Raw genomic sequence first — 18,712 nt, 5'->3', positions numbered from 1 at the left:
TTTTATATAGAAATATATTACATAGGATATACAATATATTTTATATAAATCTAGTTACAATCATATTTATATTATAAATATAAACACTATTTTATAACTGTTTAAATATATACATACATACAATTTTATATATGCATAATGCTAATATATTGCATTCTATGAACATACATATATTTACCTATAGAGAGGGGTTATATATAATATATGCTATATTGTATGTAACCATATATATATTATATAAGCCTATATAACATATAATGTATAACCGTATATATATTATTAAAGCTATATATAATGCATATATAATATAAATGATAAATATATGTATATTTACATAACCCTATGTATAATATATAACCCATCTCTATTTTATATATCTATATTTATATATACATTTTATGTATGATGTGTATATATATATATATATATATATAATTCTATGTAACCTAGAGAGAAGAAGTTTCATGAATATTTTTCATCATTTTCAAGTGTAGTGCATATTCTTACTTGTGAAAGGACACAGACATTGTGAAAGATTTTCATACAAAGTCTTAGGCAATAACAGTGAGAAAGTTGCTGCAAATGTCATTTAAAAATGAACTCTGGCTATTTGGGATTCAGTATTCTTGGTTTTCATACAAAAGCAATAGTTAATGGCTTTCTCATCTGCACCAAATACAGTGCAAGTCAGGAGCTGGAATACTTTTTAAAAATCAGGGCCATTTAAAAGTCATTTAGGCTAATCATGCCCAGTGATAAAATAATAACCAGGGAAAGAATTTAAAATCATCAGATGGAAAGTCCATGTACAAAGTGTATCTCTGCACAGTGGATGCATGTTACATAATTAATGGTGTTTTATGGGTTTAAAACAACAGTCAGAAGGACAAAAGCTTCGGAAAGACTGGGAGCAGACTGTCTTCCACGAAGATTTAATTATTCCCATTTCTCAGATGCAAACATCGCACTAGGGCGATGCACAGCCTTCTTATTGGAAAACAGATACTTTAATACATTTCCTTGAAGCTTTAGAAGTCTTATGAAACACTACTTACAAAACCGAGGAGGATAAGCTAAGACAATTGCTTGTGTCTCTTCCAAGTAAGTGTCTATAACTATATTCACAGGTAAGAAAAGGTGTGTACCTTCCACTAATGTCAGAAAACCTCTTTTCAATGATGGGCATGCATTTGAAATTCATTCTAATTTAACTTAGACTGGTCTGAAGTTACCTCTGTATCTTTGAAAGGACAAGGTTTATGTAGCAGGTTTCGAGTACACAATAAGACAGGATGGAATTTGTGAAACTTTCAGAGAGTAAATATTTTTAACTTTTCCAGCATGCTTCTCTTATTCAATCTATGCTGTTCATCATATTATAATCTAGTTATTAAGTCTAATTTGGGAATACTGCTACTTAACTATTTTGTAATTAAGTATGTTATATTTGTTATATGAAACTCAGTTATATTTGTTCTATGTAATATGTATGTCTGTCTCTCTCTCCATCCATTACATATCTCCCACCTGTCTGTCTATCTATGTATCTACGTATCTACCTACCTACCTACCTATCCATCCATCATCTCTCTCTCTCATCCATCCATCCATCATTCCATCCATCCATCCATCCATCCATCCATCCATCCATCCATCCTATCTATCATCTATCTATCATCTATCTATCATCTATCTATCGTCTGTCATATCAAAGTTATTTCATATTCTGTCCTCTCTCAAATTTATTAAATTCATGCCCTAACGTGGTCTCATATAGTTGTGACCCCCCCAAAGCATTTACCATCATAATGTTGCAGAGATTTTTTTTTCTGAGACTGTGTCGATAATGGTAACTGAATGGAAAAAATACAATAAGTAAATAAACAGATGAATAAAAATAAAGTGGGACAGTTGTATTGTTAAGCAAAGCCATTGATTAAAAAGAAATTTCAGGATCAGCTACTTATGGGCAAAGATCATGTCTTATTTTTCCATCCTTGGTATTTTAAAGAGTTCTTGGAATAAGCAACGGTTCTCAGATTCATGTTCATTAAATAAATGAATAAATGTAACAACCAGAAAACTACTTACAAACAGTCCCACCTTCATCCCGCTACCTCTGAATACATATCATTTCTCCCCTTCATTGTGAGGCTATCATGATGGTTTCAACTTCCTCATCAGGATCCCACTCGTGAATCTGCCTAAAATATTCGTTTGAAGCCTGTCCAATAATCTGTTGACTCCAAACTGCAGTACTGCTCCGCCGTCCTCCCCCTCTCCACTAAGATCTCTGCAATGTCTGCATCTCTTCACACAGTTGACTTCTGCCCCTGCCTTTTGCAGTTGAAACTCCTCCCTTTGGGGCGCCTGGGTGGCGCCGTCGGTTGAGCGTCCGACTTCAGCCAGGTCACGATCTCGCGGTCCGTGAGTTCGAGCCCCGCGTCAGGCTCTGGGCTGATGGCTCGGAGCCTGGAGCCTGTTTCCGATTCTGTGTCTCCCTCTCTCTCTGCCCCTCCCCCGTTCATGCTCTGTCTCTCTCTGTCCCAAAAATAAATAAACGTTGAAAACAAACAAACAAACAAACAAACAAACAAGAAACTCCTCCCTTTGAATTCCATGTGGCACCTTGGTAGTTCTGGCAATTGTTTGGTTATATTCCATTGGATTTTCTACATGGATAGTCATCCCATATTTAAATACAGGTTAATTCTCCTTTCTCTCTTTTACGCCAGAATTTTAAGTATGCTATGCATGGAGTTTGCCGTCAGATCTGTTGACCCTACTCTAAGCTTCCTATCGTTGTCAAATCTCAGTCTTCCAAAGATCCACGGTGTCAGTGCCAGTTGCATTGACGTGATCTGTCAGCATTCAAGTCAAAGTCTTCATTTTTCTTCCCACTCAACTTCTTTTGGTTTTGCATGTTATCAGTTATCTTGGAGTTTCCATCTTGCAACATCAAGGCAGTCTTCTATACGCTTCCTGTTCTGAGGTCCCAGCCCACTTTTAACCAATTTCTTGGATTTCGAGTCTTGTAACGATTATTCCACCCATTTCTTATTTTTAATTTTTACTATTACCTTAGTTTATGAATGCTGCAACAGCTTACTAACTGTGCTCTCCTGTTCTAGAATGTCCCTGCGATAAGCCATCCCTAAAATGAAGCGATGCCCTAAAATACTTCAGGGTAAACTCCCTGAAAGTGAATCTGTGCCTCTCATGTTCAAAAGTCAGCCATGATTCCTGTCACTGATTGTCTGTGAGCCATATCTCATCATTCTTCATGCCTGCTGTGAACCAACCATTAAATCACCACCATGAGTATGTTCATGGTTTAAGGGCTTCTTACCAAAGAGTCACTTAGCAAGGTGTCCCTCACAGTGCTAACTGTGCTAGAGCTAACTCAAGACCTACTAAATTTGGATCCTTGGTGCTGAGTTCCTAGAGCATGGAACCAGCTAACAAGGTGGTCCTTAGCCACCTTGAACTTTCAGAACCTTTGTCTACGCCCTCTCCATTTCTCCCTTCTAGACGTTGTTCTCTTGGAATGATTTCTCATCTCTGTTCTCCAATTCCCCATGAAAACCTTATTTATGTATGAGAGATTTTCTCATTTTTCCCTTCAGGAAGTATGCTATGCTTCTCTTATGCTTCTAGGACAGCATATACCATATATTAACCTTAGATTTTACTGATTTATCACCCTCTCACATTTTAAGCCTCTTCTATATTACGTATATTTATATCTCTAATAGTGTGTGGCAGTTAACCAAATAGTATACATTACTATTACACCAATAATTATTGTTCTACTTAATCATATTTCTGTTTGGTTTTAACCCTTGTGTTAGTTGAGTCATGAGTCAGTATTCCCAATGGCCTGCCTGGTTTAGCCAATACCGCATTTAGGGTTGATTGTGTCAATGCCACAGGAACATGAACGAGAACGTGGTTGATGGACACAGGACGGAATTATCATTAAGAGCACGGCTACAGTACAGATTAAATCTCAGTTTCTTTCGAGTTCTCTGTATCAAAACCGAGTTCCTGTCAATGGGTCCTTTTTTGTACGCCATTGTTTGGTATCTTTTCATGTTTCCCCATCTCACCATATTGCATAATTAGATTTTTAGTGGGAGCATAAAGAATTATACTCGTATCTGTCCAAGAATTCTGGGTTTAAATCTATGTAACTCCATTCACCATTTTACAATCTGTTCTCCCAACAGGATTAGAAATGGTGTGTTTGGTTCTTCCTTTTCTTCTTCTTCTTCTTCTTTTTTTTTTTTTTAATTTAATGCTTATTTATTTTTGAGAGAGAGAGACAGAGCGTGAGTGGGGGTTGCGGGGGGGCAGAGAGAGAGGGAGACACAGAATCCGAAGCAGGCTCCAGGCTCTGAGCTGTCAGCACAGAGCCTAATACGGGGTTCGAACTCACCAACCACAAGATCATAACCTGAACCAAAGTTGTTTGCTTGCCTGAGCCACCCAGGTACCCCTGTTTCTTCCTCTTCTGACCTAGTCTCATGTGATTAGGATTAGAGAAAATTATAAGATCATACCATTATACATTTACTTTGTATTAAAATAAGTACTCTGTCTGCTTAAGTATTTTTGGGGGGAGGGACCTGAGCTTTTTTTTTTTTAAAGCTCCACAAGATTGTTCAGATGGAAATGAAAATGTGCTGGCCTGCCCCTCCCACATAACATATCTCAGGAAACACGTCTGCTCCTCAACCAATTGTCCCCACACTAAGACAAACATTAAGATGTTACCCATCCCCTCCCCAGATTCACTTTCTTATGCTGCCTTAATGAATTTAGAGATGACCTTTTGGGGCGCTGGGTGTTCAGTCAGTGGAGGGCCTGACTCTTGATTTTGGCTGTGGTCATGATCTCAGGGTTCATGAGATGAGAAATGACCTATTTTCCCCATATCAATTGCTGTTTCCCTTTTATTCTCTCTCTCCTCCTCCCTCTCTCCGTGTCTGTGTACATGTCTCCATTATTCAGTTTTGTCCATTGTCCATATTGCCACACTGTGGTTGTCCTAAAACGTAAATCTGATGATTTCCCCCCTACCGTGGGCTTACAATATGTTAAAGCCAATTGATAAATTGGCTGCCACCTGTACAGCATGGCATTCCAGATCCTCCATAAATATGTCTCGGAACACTTCTTCACCCCTGTGTCTCACCCCCCTTCTTTGCATACTCTGTGAGCTGCTCATACCAAACCTTCTGTGTTTCTGACCCACACAGCTCTTTTCTCAATTCCTGCACATGAATGCAACTTCTCTTTTGAAGGCCGTTCCTTCATCATTTCCACCTCTGTGGATCCCTATGACTTGACATGTCACGGGACTTTTCCCACACCTTCTTATCATTTTCTTGTCTTACATTATTGTCTGTCTTATCCACTAGACCATAGGTTTCTTCAAAAATAAGTGGCTGTGACTTACACACGAATGCATGTTTGGTGCTTAGGACCATGCCTGTGCTCAACAAATATTTGAATTTATCAGTCAATCAATCAATCAATCAATTAATACATTCTTGGCAAAGCAAATGACTTTCTGGCCTGCTATAAACTATTGTTTTCAAGTAGAGGGTCTTTTCTAAGCCCCACTTTGGGAGATCCGTGTATCTACACCTATATTTTTGTACTGATATCTATATAGGTCAGTGAATTCGGGGAGAAGCTATATTTATTAGCAATACTATTATGTTACTGGATCTTAAACATCTATTCAATAACAGATGAAAAATATATTTGTATAAAACATGTTTCATCTATCATTGATGTAATAAATATAATATTTATTTTACAATAATAAATATTTATATAACAAACATATTTTATATAATAAATATAATATTTATATAATAAATGTGATATTAATTATATAAAATATAATATCATATTTTATATAATAATATATTTATATAATAAATATACTATTATATATTATATAAAATATAATAAATATACTATATTATATTTATATAAATAAATATAATAAGATATATTTAAATATATATTAAATATATATTTTAAACTATTATATATTTATATAATAAAATATAATAAATATACTATATTTATATAAGTAAATATAATAAGATATATTTAAATATATATTAAATTTATATTTTTAAATTATTATATATATTTATATAATAAAATATAGTAATTATATTATATTATATTATATAAATAAATATAATAAGGTATATTTGAATATATATTAAACATATACATTTAAATATATATATTTATATATTTGTATACATCTTTTTGGTAAAAGGTGTTTTCAAACACATTCTCTCACTTAATCATCCCCAGAAACCCACAAAAGAGTGTTTTTAAATCACCGTTCAACAGATGTGGTGTCTAAGATTCACAGAACATAACAGACTCTGCAGCAAGTCAAAGCTAGCAAAGGTAGACCCTTGACATGAGAGTAAGTCCCCTGACTCAGTGTACCTCACCTTCCCGTTTTTTGGACACATCCCAATGACTTCTTGTCTCAAAGCTTGTGAGGAATCTCTACATGCACACAGCAAATACCTACTGCAGGTTGGATGCCTAAGTTTGCCCGCTAAGTGCAGAGGATGTCCTATGGACAGGGGACATTATCTTTTCTCTTCGATAAATAAATTCGTAGGCCTGTGAACTAATTTTAAGAAAAGCAAGCATTTCTTTAGGGCTTCTTGCGTGTTACGTCCTGTGTTTACCCAGCTCGTATCATCATGATATAAGGAAGTGGTTACTTTTCTCTTCCCCATTTTATAGATGCAGAGACAGATACCGAACATTTAAATGGACACCTAAGGTCATATGCAACCTGCATTCAAGCAGTGTAGTTTGAGAATCTCTCATATTGCCACAACAGTATACATTGTCCCCGGGGTTTATCACTTAGGGACTTCATACGTTGCCCATGGAAAGCCGATGACAAATAACAGGTCGTATCACCAAACTTGAAGCTGGCTGGGAAAGATAAAACTCCCGGGCCCTGAAAGTGAAGACGAGTATTTAAAAACAGCTAGCCAAATCCTAGCAACATCCCCGTTATCTGGTATTCATCGAAACCATTACTGTGTCAGAGAAGAAACACACAAAACGTCTGGACCCATCACCTGGGCATAAAGGAGACTCTGTCCTTTACAGACCTTCATTGTAATTTTACTGCCCCCCCCCCCCAAAGATACCGTTCCCTGCCAATATAACCACAGTAACATAACGTACGGTAACACATTTGTCAGCCTGACCACGAGGGAATAGCTGCACATGGGGTGGCACTCTTTGCAGAGCAAAGCCTCAAAGAGTTAAAGATGTTTGCAAATACTGTAGCGTGTGTGGTGTGGACGATGCTGCAAAGGGGGGAGGTGGGGGGGGGGGGAGCAGAGCAGGCAGAGAGCAAGCTTTGCTGCGCGCTCGCGCTCCTGGCATGGTGGCCCAGTGTGGCGCGCTCACCTGTTTCGCCACCCTGGCCCCGGGAATGTCTGTTACAGTTGCTTTGCGCCGAGATTAGCTGCTCTTTGCATTTCCTTGTAGCTGTGGATGTGGTTTCTGTAGTGATGGGACCGAGTGCGGAGATCTATTGGCTGCTGGCTTTGTAAATTTCATTCAGTTTGGTCCAATAGCAGAGGGGGATCGGGGAGACATCGGGAGCTCTCGCTTCAATCTCCCTTTTCCTTGCAGACCCGTCTGTGTCTCTCAGCACAGAGCTCTTATTCAGACCTCGCCGTGCCCTTCCTGCTCCCACTGTCTTGCTTTCTCTTCCTGACTATTTTAGGGCACAAACAACGAATTTCCTCCAAGCGGCCGGCCTCGGTGGTCCCCGCATTCCTTTGGATGAGCACATCTAGTTGGGAATTGGACAAAGCCCAGGCTCCTGGACTCGCACACAGCCTCCTGAATCCTACCCTCGGTCAGGATTCCCTAGAAAAATCTGGATGTGTGAAAAAGAACACTCAGAGCCGATGCAGATTTTTCCACGGCTAAAGGTAGGTGCCGTTTTCAGATGTGTCTCTGGGTTATTTATTTGTAAAGCCTTTGAAACATTTGGACCTGTGTATGCTTCCCCAGCAAAAGAGGATGCTAAGCCTCCTGGAAAACACTCGAGCTGCGTTCCCATCTGACATTTTTTTTTTTTTAATTATTATTGCGATTTTATTTTGAGAATTCGGACAGGACTTTCTGCCATCTGCCGCTCCATTTCCTTATAGGTGTGGGTGGGACTGGGGACATGTATGTGCGGCGTGTCCTGTGCAAGCTTCATGCACATTTCCACAGAAACATTTGCTTTTTTTTTTTTTCCCTGTTGACTTAAAAAAAAAAAAATTGGGACCACCGTGGTTTGAAAGAATTTTGCTGCAATCAGCTATTTGAACGGCGCTGGGGCCGTGTGTGATGTGTTTACAAAGTAGCGTTGTCTTACATACAAATAAACACAAGAGTGTGGCGAGGACAGGAGGGGAAAAAAATATATCTGCAGTAGAGGCTGAGCAGGAGCAAAGCGTCAGCTCCCTGCAAACCGGGACCGGAGATGAAGACAGGAATACTTCTGGAGACTGAGCAACCGCGAGCTTTTTTTTTTTTTTTTTTTTTTCCCTCCTTCTTTAAGGAAACTGTCAGCTACCACCCTCCTGGGGTGCTTTTTTTGGGTTAACCAGAGAGAAAAAAGGAAAACAGGCTTGGCTGGGGTTGCATTAAGCGGGTTTTTTTTGTTGTTGTTGCTTTTGGGTTTTTTTTTTTGGTTTTTTTTTTGTTTTCCTCCTTCCTCTCTGCTGGCCTCGTAGAACATGACGGCTGTTGTGATGCACGAAATAACGCACGTGATTGATTAGGACCTGGCTGGGCTTTGCTGGGGAGCGACCCGGGCGCGCCGGAGACCCCGGCTGGACACTCCAATGACGGAAGCTTCGAGCTGTTTCTGCAAAGCTGGGGAGCGGGCTCCGTGCCCCCCTTCTCGCGTGCGTGTGGGTAGGGGGGAGGCGAGCGGCGGAAAGCCGGGGGGGGGGTGTTTTTGCTGCTTCGGGAGCCTCTGGGTCTGGCCTGGACCTCTCCGGGGGCCACTGAGCGGACGCCCGGGCACCAGCCCCGCGCTGCCCGCTGGTCTGCAGGACCACAAAAGTTGGTGGCTGCGGGAACGGGCGCCGGGCGCCCCAGCCCGGGTCTCAGGGGACGCAGACCCCAGTCGGTTCCCGGGAGCAGAGCCCGCGGGACTCACGGCCGGCGGGTGCCCCGGTCTGGGGTGGGGGCAGGGGTCTGGGGAGTCGATGGGGATCTGTGCAGCACACCGATAGCCTCGGGCAACCTGGCGAGGAACCCCCATCTCAACGCTCTCGGCCGTCCCGCGCTGCGAATTCCCTCCCGGCCCCCGCTTTCGCGGCCCATTGGTGCCCCCCGCTCACCCCCAACCCCGCGCGGCTCGGCCTGGCCACCCCACCCCCCGTCCCGCCCCAGTGGGCCAAGCAGGTCGTGGAGATCCGGCCACCCGCTGCTGGAGGCGGGGGCTGGGGGGGGGGGAAGCACCACAGGGGGGTGGCCCCCCGGAGCGAGCCGCTGAACTTGAGTCCCGCCCCCTCCCCGAGGCCTCCGCGGCGCCCCCAGCCTGCGCCTGCACCCGCGTGGCCCGACCTGCGGAAGTGCGGGCGGGGGGTGGGGAGCGGGGGGAGGTGTCGCTCGGCCGCAGACCCTGCGGGGGCTCGGGAGTGGGGGGCGGTGGTGGCTGCGCGCGGAGGGCCCGAGGTCCCCGCCCCCGCTCCCGACCCCCGGGCCGTCCCCTCCCCCTGCCCTGCCGCGGCTCCCGCGGCCCCCGGTGGTGGTGGCGGCGGCGGCGGCGGGGGGTGGCGCGCAAGCCGGGAGTCCAGGGCGCGGGTGTCTGTGCGCGCGGGGAGCGGGGCCCCGTGCGGCGCGCAGCCCTGGGCCCGGGCGCACCATTCCGCCGCCTGCTCGCCGCCAGACGCGGCGCCCTTTCTGCCCGGGGCGGGGGCGCGCCGAGCCCCGCACCCCTCCCCCCAGGCCCGCGGGGCCCACCTGGGAGCGCGCGTCCCGCCCGGAGGGCGCGGGGCGAGGACGTCCTCCGCAGCCCTCCCGCCCCTTCCCCAGCGCCTTGCTTTTTTACATTTATTTATTTTTTTTAATTTTGGCTGACTGCTTCTTCTGAACCGACCGGCAGGTGCGGGCCTCTTTCTACTTATTTTCCGAGACACTGGGCTGCTGTTGAGGGGCTGGCGAGGGGGAGGGGGCGCAGCAGGCAAGCGCCGGGGACCCGGGGGCGGCGGGGGCCGCGTGCGTCCAGGTTGCAGCTCCGGCCTGCGCCGGGTGAGCGCGCGGACCGGATTAACCCCCCTGCGCCGGCGAGTTTGGGCCCGAGCGAGCACCGCGGATCCCCATGTCTCATTTGCACCCAACTTAAGAAATCTGGGGTGAGGGCTGCCGGGTGGGGGGCTGTTGAACCCAGCAGGTGCTGTTCTTGCCAGCGCAATCCACAAGGTGGTGGTATGGATTCTTCTTTTCATTGGATTTGATTTTTTTTTTTTTTTTTCGCTTCTTATTTGGTCAGTTGATGGTGGGGGGCGGGGGGACGGTTTTCTGTGCTCATATCTTATGCTTTTTGAAAGGATCCAGCGCTGGCCAGGCGTCGACATCAAGGGCGCGTCGCATTAACAGTTTCCTGGGGAGAGGTGGGGCGAGCGAGGTCCCTGCCCAGAGTCAGCACTTTACCAGAATTTGAGGGGACGCAGGGAAGGGGGGGGGGGGGGGGAAGGCAACCAAAAAGCAGAAAAAAGCAAAGAAAAAGTTTAGGGAGACCTACTTAGGGTGGTGCAGAATTTGCAGCTGGTGTGGGCGTCCTGCAGACAGCATCCGAGTGCCCGCTGAAGACCTTTGTGGGTAGGTAGTATTCCTCAGCCAGACATTAAAGGACCAGGCTATATAGACAGATCTGACTTTCCGTCAGAACAAAGCAACATCAGCCGCTGACAGAGCTCCCCGGTTGGAAGGGAGAGGCTTACCGGTTTCCTAGAGGGTGGCTGAGCCCAGAGAAACGAGCACACTGCACAGAAATCTGCACTTTCCCGGGGGCGGTGGGGAGCCTGGAGAGAGACTGCGTGCCTTTCGTCTGTGCACAGAGGTGAACAGCGATTGTGAAAACCTCAGCATAGACTTCCCTAGGTAGATGGGGCGTAGGAGGGTCGCGGAATTGGCACATGGTGCCATGCGTCCCTTATTTCCAGAAAAACAATTTTTTTTCCGTTTTCTTTTGGTATCTGTCCCCCTATCGAGAACGTAACAATTTCATCGAGGGCTCTGCAACTATATATTTTTTCAGATTGGACTTTCAGTATGGTATTCCCCAAGGAAATGCAGTATATCTGTGGCTCGTGGGTATGCCGTATCTGTGTGTCTGTGGCAGTTTGAAAGAGAATCATCTTTGACATGTAAGAAAATAATCAGGGCCAATTGTAGCAGGGGAAAGATTACTTCATCAGTTTTAAATCACCGAATTCAAATGAGACGATGGTTTTCTTTGGAAAATCAGGATGATTTCGAGCAGGAATTTAACGTTAATGGCTGTGCTTTGATGCTATTTCTAGGCTCTGTTGACATATTTTTGGGGGGTAAAGGAATTGTTGCTCTCCTTTGTGTTTTTTTTTTTTTTTCTTTTTCTTAAAGAAATAACGCTGAATGTACATTTGGCCTTAAATCCAGTGGTGCAGCTAATTTTTAACCGAAATCTAAGAATAGAAAAGATACTTGGTAAGTGACTGATGGCTACGTCAGGTGGATAATGCAGGTACACAGCTGTTAGTCGATTTGCATAGATTTGCAAGTGCATGAACTTGAGGACTGTCTAAAGTTCCTTTTGTTTTGCTTTGCTTTGTTTTGTTTTTGGTACGGAATGTAGACTGGTAAGTGTACGGGGTTTTTTTTCTTTATTTCTGAACTTAGCCTTTTCATTCGGTTTCCTTTGTAGTAATTTGTGGAAAGCTTCTGGTCTCTGCACAAAGATAGCGTGCTTCCTGACTAAGCCTGTTATATTGGTTTCAGAATGTGCAAGCCACTCTTTCAGAACTCTTTAGAATATAATATAGGGCCCTTATGCCCAGACCACACAAAAAAAAAAAAAAGAAAAAAAAGAAAAAGAAAAAGAAAAAAAAGCCTAGAGATGGTTCTCTGAAAAGTAAACATTCAGCCACATGGGGTCTGGCCGCTATTTAAGGTGCCGTCATTTTAATTGGTACAACATATTTTAAACATCGAGTTCACGGTTGAGTATTGTCAATGATGCAACTTGTTGATGGGATTTATTTTATTCAAATGAAGTTTCATCATGAAAATATTTTAAGACTCTAAACCCTCACTCTGCAGATAGACTTATCTGGTTAAAACATGCTGAAATTCCAAACATGGTGAGAGCTGATTTTACGATGCTGATTTCACGTGTAAAGAACAGATTTTTTTGTGGTATATAAACCAGTCTGTGTTCTTCCTATGATGTTTTCTGCCTTACGAATGTGTATTACATTCCCAAATGAGAAGAATATGTTCGGGGGTTAGTTTAAATCAGTTGCCTGTTTGTTTTTTGTTGTTGGTTTCTTTTTCTCCTGTGAGAAGAGACTTCGTGTTCTACTTAATCATGTTAAACAATAATAATTACGTTAAGACAGACCGTGCCTCGTATGTAGTAACAACTGGCTTCTTAAACACGTCAGCTCCCAGTTTCAAATCAAATGTCCAGCTTTTGCCCAGTCAAGGAGAGAAACTGCAAATCTCCCAAGTTGAAGGCCATGCGCTTCGAGGCAATTAGGTCATCTGTTGTGTGCTGTGACCATTCATGGGCCACTCACTCAATGAATATTTTCCAGTTTTGTCATTTTTGTCCACACAACCTACATTTGGCCGCTCAAAGCCTCCACTGTTCTTTGCTTCGCGGATGGCAGGATGGGAAACCCTTCTTCATTTTTCTTGGGCAGGACAGAATGGCACAGAGGAGCATCGGGAAAAACAAGAGGGACTGCCTACGAGCTTGCCATTTTGCCCTTTATGGCCTTTAGGCAAACATGTAGGAGAAGCTTTTGTGCCTGCAGTGGTGCTGCTCCACAAACAAGCCAAAAAAGGACTGAGTCAAAGCTCATAAGTCACGTGAATGGAAGGTTGTTCGCCCAGAATAGCCAGTCCAGTTGGGCCTCTCAGCACACTTGAGACACTGAGTGTTGAGTGCACCTGTCCCAGGTGTCCATGGACCTCCGTGAGCTCTACCTGCCTGTGCAAATTGCCCCGTTTCCAGAAGGCTGCTCTTTTTTGTTCTTAAACCAACGTCCTTCCTCCCAGAAGCGGTACCTAAAGCAAAACAAAGCCAGGCCCCAGCAAACATAAAGTCCATAATAAGATGAGGTACTGAACTGATTTCCACAGGGGAAAAGAGTAATCTGTGTATAATTGGGGGAGGAAACAAGGACGCATAAAGCCACTAAAGCCTCACGGGAATAAATCTCCAGGAGACAAATCTTTATTCAGAGTAGTGTCAATGAAAGGCCATGTGCTTTCACAGCTGTTTGGAAATAATCCAGGGTTTTGTTTGGGTGGCTTTCTTTAAAATGCATGTTATGTAAAGAGTGGTTTGCCACAGTCACAGAGTGCAGTGTTGGGATCACAACTGGACCTTTCTTGGTCTTGCGTGTTAATATTGGTGAGCACTCTGCTTTCCAGAGGCTAATCCCTGAGGGATGATGAGACCCTGGGTCTTGAAGTTATGTTGCAGGTGTATTATCCATCGTATTTTATTGCGGTCTGTCCTGTTAGCAAACTCCTAAGCGTTGGTGGGAGGGACAGAGAGAGAGACAGAGAGAGAGAGAGGGAGACAGAAGATTCCAAGCGGGCTCAGCTGTGACAGCAGTGAGCCTGATGGGAGGCTCGAGCTCACAAACTGTGAGATCGTGACCTGAGCCGAAGGCAGATGCTCAACAGACTGAGGCGCCCCTAAAAGTGCACTTTCTAAGAGTGTTGAACTTTCCCTGCTTTCTTTCTACAATAAAAAGAAAAGACTTGCTTAGTTTGAAGTTGCATTTCTTGGTAAAGTTTTGAATCCTTTAAGAAAGAAGCAAGGTGGGGAGCCTGGGTGGCTCGGTGGGTTGAGCGTCCAGCTCTTTATTTCCCCTCAGGTCATGGTCCCAGGGTTGTGAGATCAAGCCCCACATCGGGCTCTGTGCTGAGTGTGGAGCCTGCTTGGGATTCTGTCTCCCTGTGCTCTCTGAAACAAAAGAAAAGTAAAAGAGAACCAAGGTTAATGAAACCGAACGGCAGGGATAGGACGCGGCCCTGTACGTGGGTGGTTATTTTTGCAAAGCGTGGAAGAGGTCTCTTGCTCTGTTCTCATAGCCCTGATGGGATTTGCTCTCCGTGTCGTTTTCCTTGTTTCCTATTTCAACGTCACCCGTGTTTGGTTCACAGTTGGGGTGGGGACACATATCCTATTACGTGGATGGTCTGCAGCATTGATCTGTGCTCTCAGAAAGAGTGGTGTGGGTTGTAGACACCACAACGTGACATCATGTGCCTTTATTGTTGTCAAATGTTTCCTACCCAAGTAGAGCTGTGAATGCACTAGGTGGCAAAATGTAGAAACATGCACATTTTTTTTTATTTTATTTTTTTGACATTTATTTATTTTTGAGACAGAGAGAGCATGAACAGGGGAGGGTCAGAGAGAGAGAAGGAGACACAGAATCGGAAACAGGCTCCAGGCTCCGAGCTGTCAGCACAGAGCCCGACGCGGGGCTCGAACTCACGGAACCTCGAGATCATGACCTGAGCCAAAGTCAGACGCTCAACCGTCTGAGCCACCCAGGCACCCCTATTTTTCCTTCTTTGATGTGCTCACGAAACAACATACCAGGAGGCAATATGTGATCTTGTCCCATTTTCCGTGCCTTCTCTCCATCATTCACCGAGGGTCAGTCATATTAAAATAGTCATCATGTGAGTTACGTGCAAAGTAGCGCTTGTAACTCCTGGTAATATTTTGTAACACTGTATCGATGACCCGTGTCAATGGTGAAAAAATCTATACGATATAGGTGGGACAAAATGGCACCCCTCAGGGACACTGGTGTCGTAGGTTGTTGCACACTGGGCTGGAGAAGTTGACAGTTGTTTCAAGGACCAGCCTGGACACTCACTTGAAAAGGCTAAACCCATACCCCTATTATCTGCCTCCTAGGATCTCACACCCCTTTCTTTGCTGCCATAAGGGCTCTGCTGAGAGACTGTTGCCATTGAAACCTTGTGGCTCAGTTGAACGAGCGTTGTATCAGCACAGTAGAGAGACCCAGCGTTCCCCTTAGTAAACACGGAGAAGCTCGAAGCCACAACGGTTGTGAAACAGATCTTAGTCTCTTTCTGGTCTCTGCTCCCTCCTTGGCACTCTCCTGCCACATGGTGTGTTCATTCACAGTGCACCTACTGGGAAGCCCCGACAAATCCCCGTAGACATCCGCAGCAGGGGTGAATGAGTGCGGGAGCCAGGGTTTGTCCTGGCTTCTCACTACACCACCCTGCACGGGTTCTTGTAAAATAGGATTACGCTACTTTACGAGACCGCAAACACGCTGAAGTCCCCAACACATCAGGACACTTACGGACACAACATAACTACGATCTGTTTCTTACATAGAATAGTTTGGTTTTTTTTTAAGTTTATTCATTTATTTTGAGAGAGAGAGAGAGAGAGGGAGCGAGCGAGCAGGGGAGGGGCAGAGAGAAGGAGAGACAGAGAATCCCAACCAGATTCCACACTGTCAGCATAGAGACCAGCATGGGACTCAAACCCATGAACCGTGAGATCATGACCTGAATTGAAATCAAGAGTCGGACGCTTAACTGACTGCACCACCCAGGCGCATAAAATAGTCGTATTGGCAAATTGTATGTAGAAACTGTCCAGCGTTTAACTAGCCAAACTTCATTTAAATATGTATATAATTACTAGCATATGATCGTATATGTACTAGTTATGATTGTACTCTAGAGAAATGAAGTTGGCATTCTTGTGTTTCCATTTCAATATAGATTTATAAATGTATATACAGTCATCTAATTGTACTTAGACGCTATCCATTTATATAATTATATTTATATACGATTTATGTAATTGACGAAATCCTCTAAATTTGTTGTAATTCATTGGAAAGCTTTTATATACTTAACTTTTTTAGATCTATAGGTATATACAATTATGTGTTTTATGATTTTATATAAACACATAGCCTACGTGATAAGTTAATCTATGAACATTTCATGTAAACATATACTATGTGTATCGATCTAGGCAAATACGCAGTCATGCGTTTTGCAGAACAATGCGTCGTAAATGGTAAGTAGCTTTCCAGGCTGGCCCATGGTATCTGGATTTAACGGTCCACCGAAACTATAGCTTCGCGATGAATTACTGTTGATGTGCTGGCTAGCATATTGCAGCGCTCACAGGAATGTAATTAAGTGGTACTTAGTGTGCTTTTGTGAACCATTTGGGACCTCTTATGTCAGTGGGAACATGTGGCAACCCGTGTATCTTTCCTGCGTGGATACAGGCAATGTCTGCTCCCACCAGGAGAGACTGAGAGCGCCTGAAAGTAATGTAACGTTCGGTGTCGACTGTACTCAAAATGAGAACAAAAAATACCGTAAAAAAAACCCGAGACTCTCTCCGAGGTTGTGTGGAGGTCAGCAGGAAAGAGCGCCAGGGCACGTCGGTGACCGTCATGGGCAAGGACAGCCTCTGTGTATCCCTGTGCCCACTGTGGGATAGGTTCTCTTGACCTGGTCTCTTGCCTGGCCTTGCTCACTATGAAAAATCAATACGGGAGGCTCGGGAATGGGGGAAGTCTTTACGCTGGCAGGAAAGAAACGGAGTGACTAAGGGATTTTCGTGATTTTCTGGAAACTGGCTTCTCCCTGCCGCAGACGTTTGGTCTTGTTTTGGTTGACCTATTTCGTTGAGCACGTCCTATGTGCCAGTTACAGGCGTGGGCGTAAGTTACTGCCAGTAGCGAAGAGATGAATTTGGGCATATACGTATGCTCAAAACCCCGTGTGTGGGTGCTCACAGTAAAGTTATGAAGGGCTTTGGTTCATGGATGTATATCACCTCTGCCATTTTCTGGTGTTATTATGGGTCCCTTCCTCCCTGGCTTTCTTCTGTTTGGGTGAGTGAGGAGAACTCACTGGTCTTTAAAGGGCTGAAGGAATAATAAAGGTTATCAGATAAGAAGAATGCATCCAATCATCAGAAAAGAGTAGCAAATGTTAGTGGCAAAGAATTCTATGACAATTTGATAGAATTCTTCACATGCTACATGTGTGTGGCTTTTCATCTTGAGCAATATATAATATGTTGGAGAGAAATATGTATATAATAGATATTTAGAAATTATATATATTTTAGAAAGAAATATATAGAATATATATTTTTAGAGGGAAATGTATAATGTATATTTTAGAGAGAAATATATATAATATATGTATTTTAGGGAGAAATGTAACGTATATTAGAAATCTATATCATCCTGAGCAACATATAATCTATGTTATATATATTAGAAATGTATATTTATAATATATATTCAGAGATATATATTAAATATATATTTAGCAAATATATATTATATATATATATATTTTTTTTTTTTATAAGAGAAAGAGATAGCACGAGCGGGGGAGAAGGGCAAACAAAGAGACAGAGAGAGAATCCCAACACAGGGCTCAAACCCATGACCCTGGGATCATGACTTGAGCTGAAATCAAGAGTCAGATGCTCAACCGACTGAGCCACCCTGGCTCCCCTTGGCTGGTTATAGTTTTAAAAGCTGTCAAACCTGTGTTTATAAAACACCGATTTATATTTTACTACATTCTATGAGTAATACATACATACAACAGATTACGTTGACTCAACCAAGAATTGAGTGCTCCTGAGATATTTTCTGTCGTCTCAGATGGTTGTGTTGATGCATGGCCATTGAACTGCCCTTGTTGATCCCAGCCAATTCCTTATGGTCCTTATAAAAGTCAATTGGCGATAGTTAGGTATTTTGCATTCTGAAGGCAAGAAAAATACCTTGAATCCTAATGTACTTGAGTCTCAGAGATTTAAAAAAATCACAGATAAGTGTGTCATATTCTACCACCCTTCATATAATCTATTTTTTTCTACCATGTTAGATCTTTGAACTTCATGAACCAGCCTTGAAAACAGACAACATCAGTCATGGGCAAGCTGGCCTTGCTTGTAGATTACATAGTCCCAGAGAAAGATTTTTTTTTGTGGTGATTGTTTTCAAAACACATGCAAACATCATAGCAATGGGTGTGGGAAGAGCTCCCAGTCAGGGATCCTCGGTTAAGGAGGATCCCAGATCAACTAATTTTGGAGAACCTCACGTGTCGTAGCCCACACTTGACTTTGACCCTGGAGACCAGCACATCTGAGGACTTGAGAACCCTCACGCTAGTGGATTCAGGGACGTGCCAGATGATTTGAGATTCTTTGTAATGAGTTCCACCCAAATTACGTAACTGCAATCACAGAACTCTATCGAGTATCCTTGCATTATATTTTATTGGCAGAGCACAAAGAAAAACAAAGGCAATCTAAAGTTCCTGGAGACTGTTTAAATTGCCAGGGTCATCTGGAGAAATG

At 43.6% G+C, this 18,712-nt stretch overlaps 1 protein-coding gene across 1 annotated transcript in view; it reads left to right on the top strand.

The window, feature by feature from the left end:
• Nucleotides 1-18,712, top strand: part of LOC128311516 (basic proline-rich protein-like) — a 53,213-nt gene that overhangs the window by 12,026 nt on the left and 22,475 nt on the right. Inside the window, exons 4-8 of the mRNA XM_053201954.1 lie at nucleotides 3,933-4,082; nucleotides 7,561-7,621; nucleotides 7,708-7,936; nucleotides 8,856-8,981; nucleotides 9,089-10,189. Of these exons, the coding sequence (XP_053057929.1) occupies nucleotides 3,933-4,082; nucleotides 7,561-7,621; nucleotides 7,708-7,936; nucleotides 8,856-8,981; nucleotides 9,089-10,164 (1,642 nt within the window). The 3' untranslated portion in view covers nucleotides 10,165-10,189. The remainder of the gene's footprint in view (nucleotides 1-3,932; nucleotides 4,083-7,560; nucleotides 7,622-7,707; nucleotides 7,937-8,855; nucleotides 8,982-9,088; nucleotides 10,190-18,712) is intronic.

This window comes from Acinonyx jubatus, chromosome X (genome assembly GCF_027475565.1).
Source record: "Acinonyx jubatus isolate Ajub_Pintada_27869175 chromosome X, VMU_Ajub_asm_v1.0, whole genome shotgun sequence".
In the NCBI taxonomy this organism is placed as follows: Eukaryota; Metazoa; Chordata; class Mammalia; order Carnivora; family Felidae; genus Acinonyx; species Acinonyx jubatus.
Note: the sequence above shows the minus strand (reverse complement) of the source record. Positions and strands in the feature narration are given on the sequence as shown.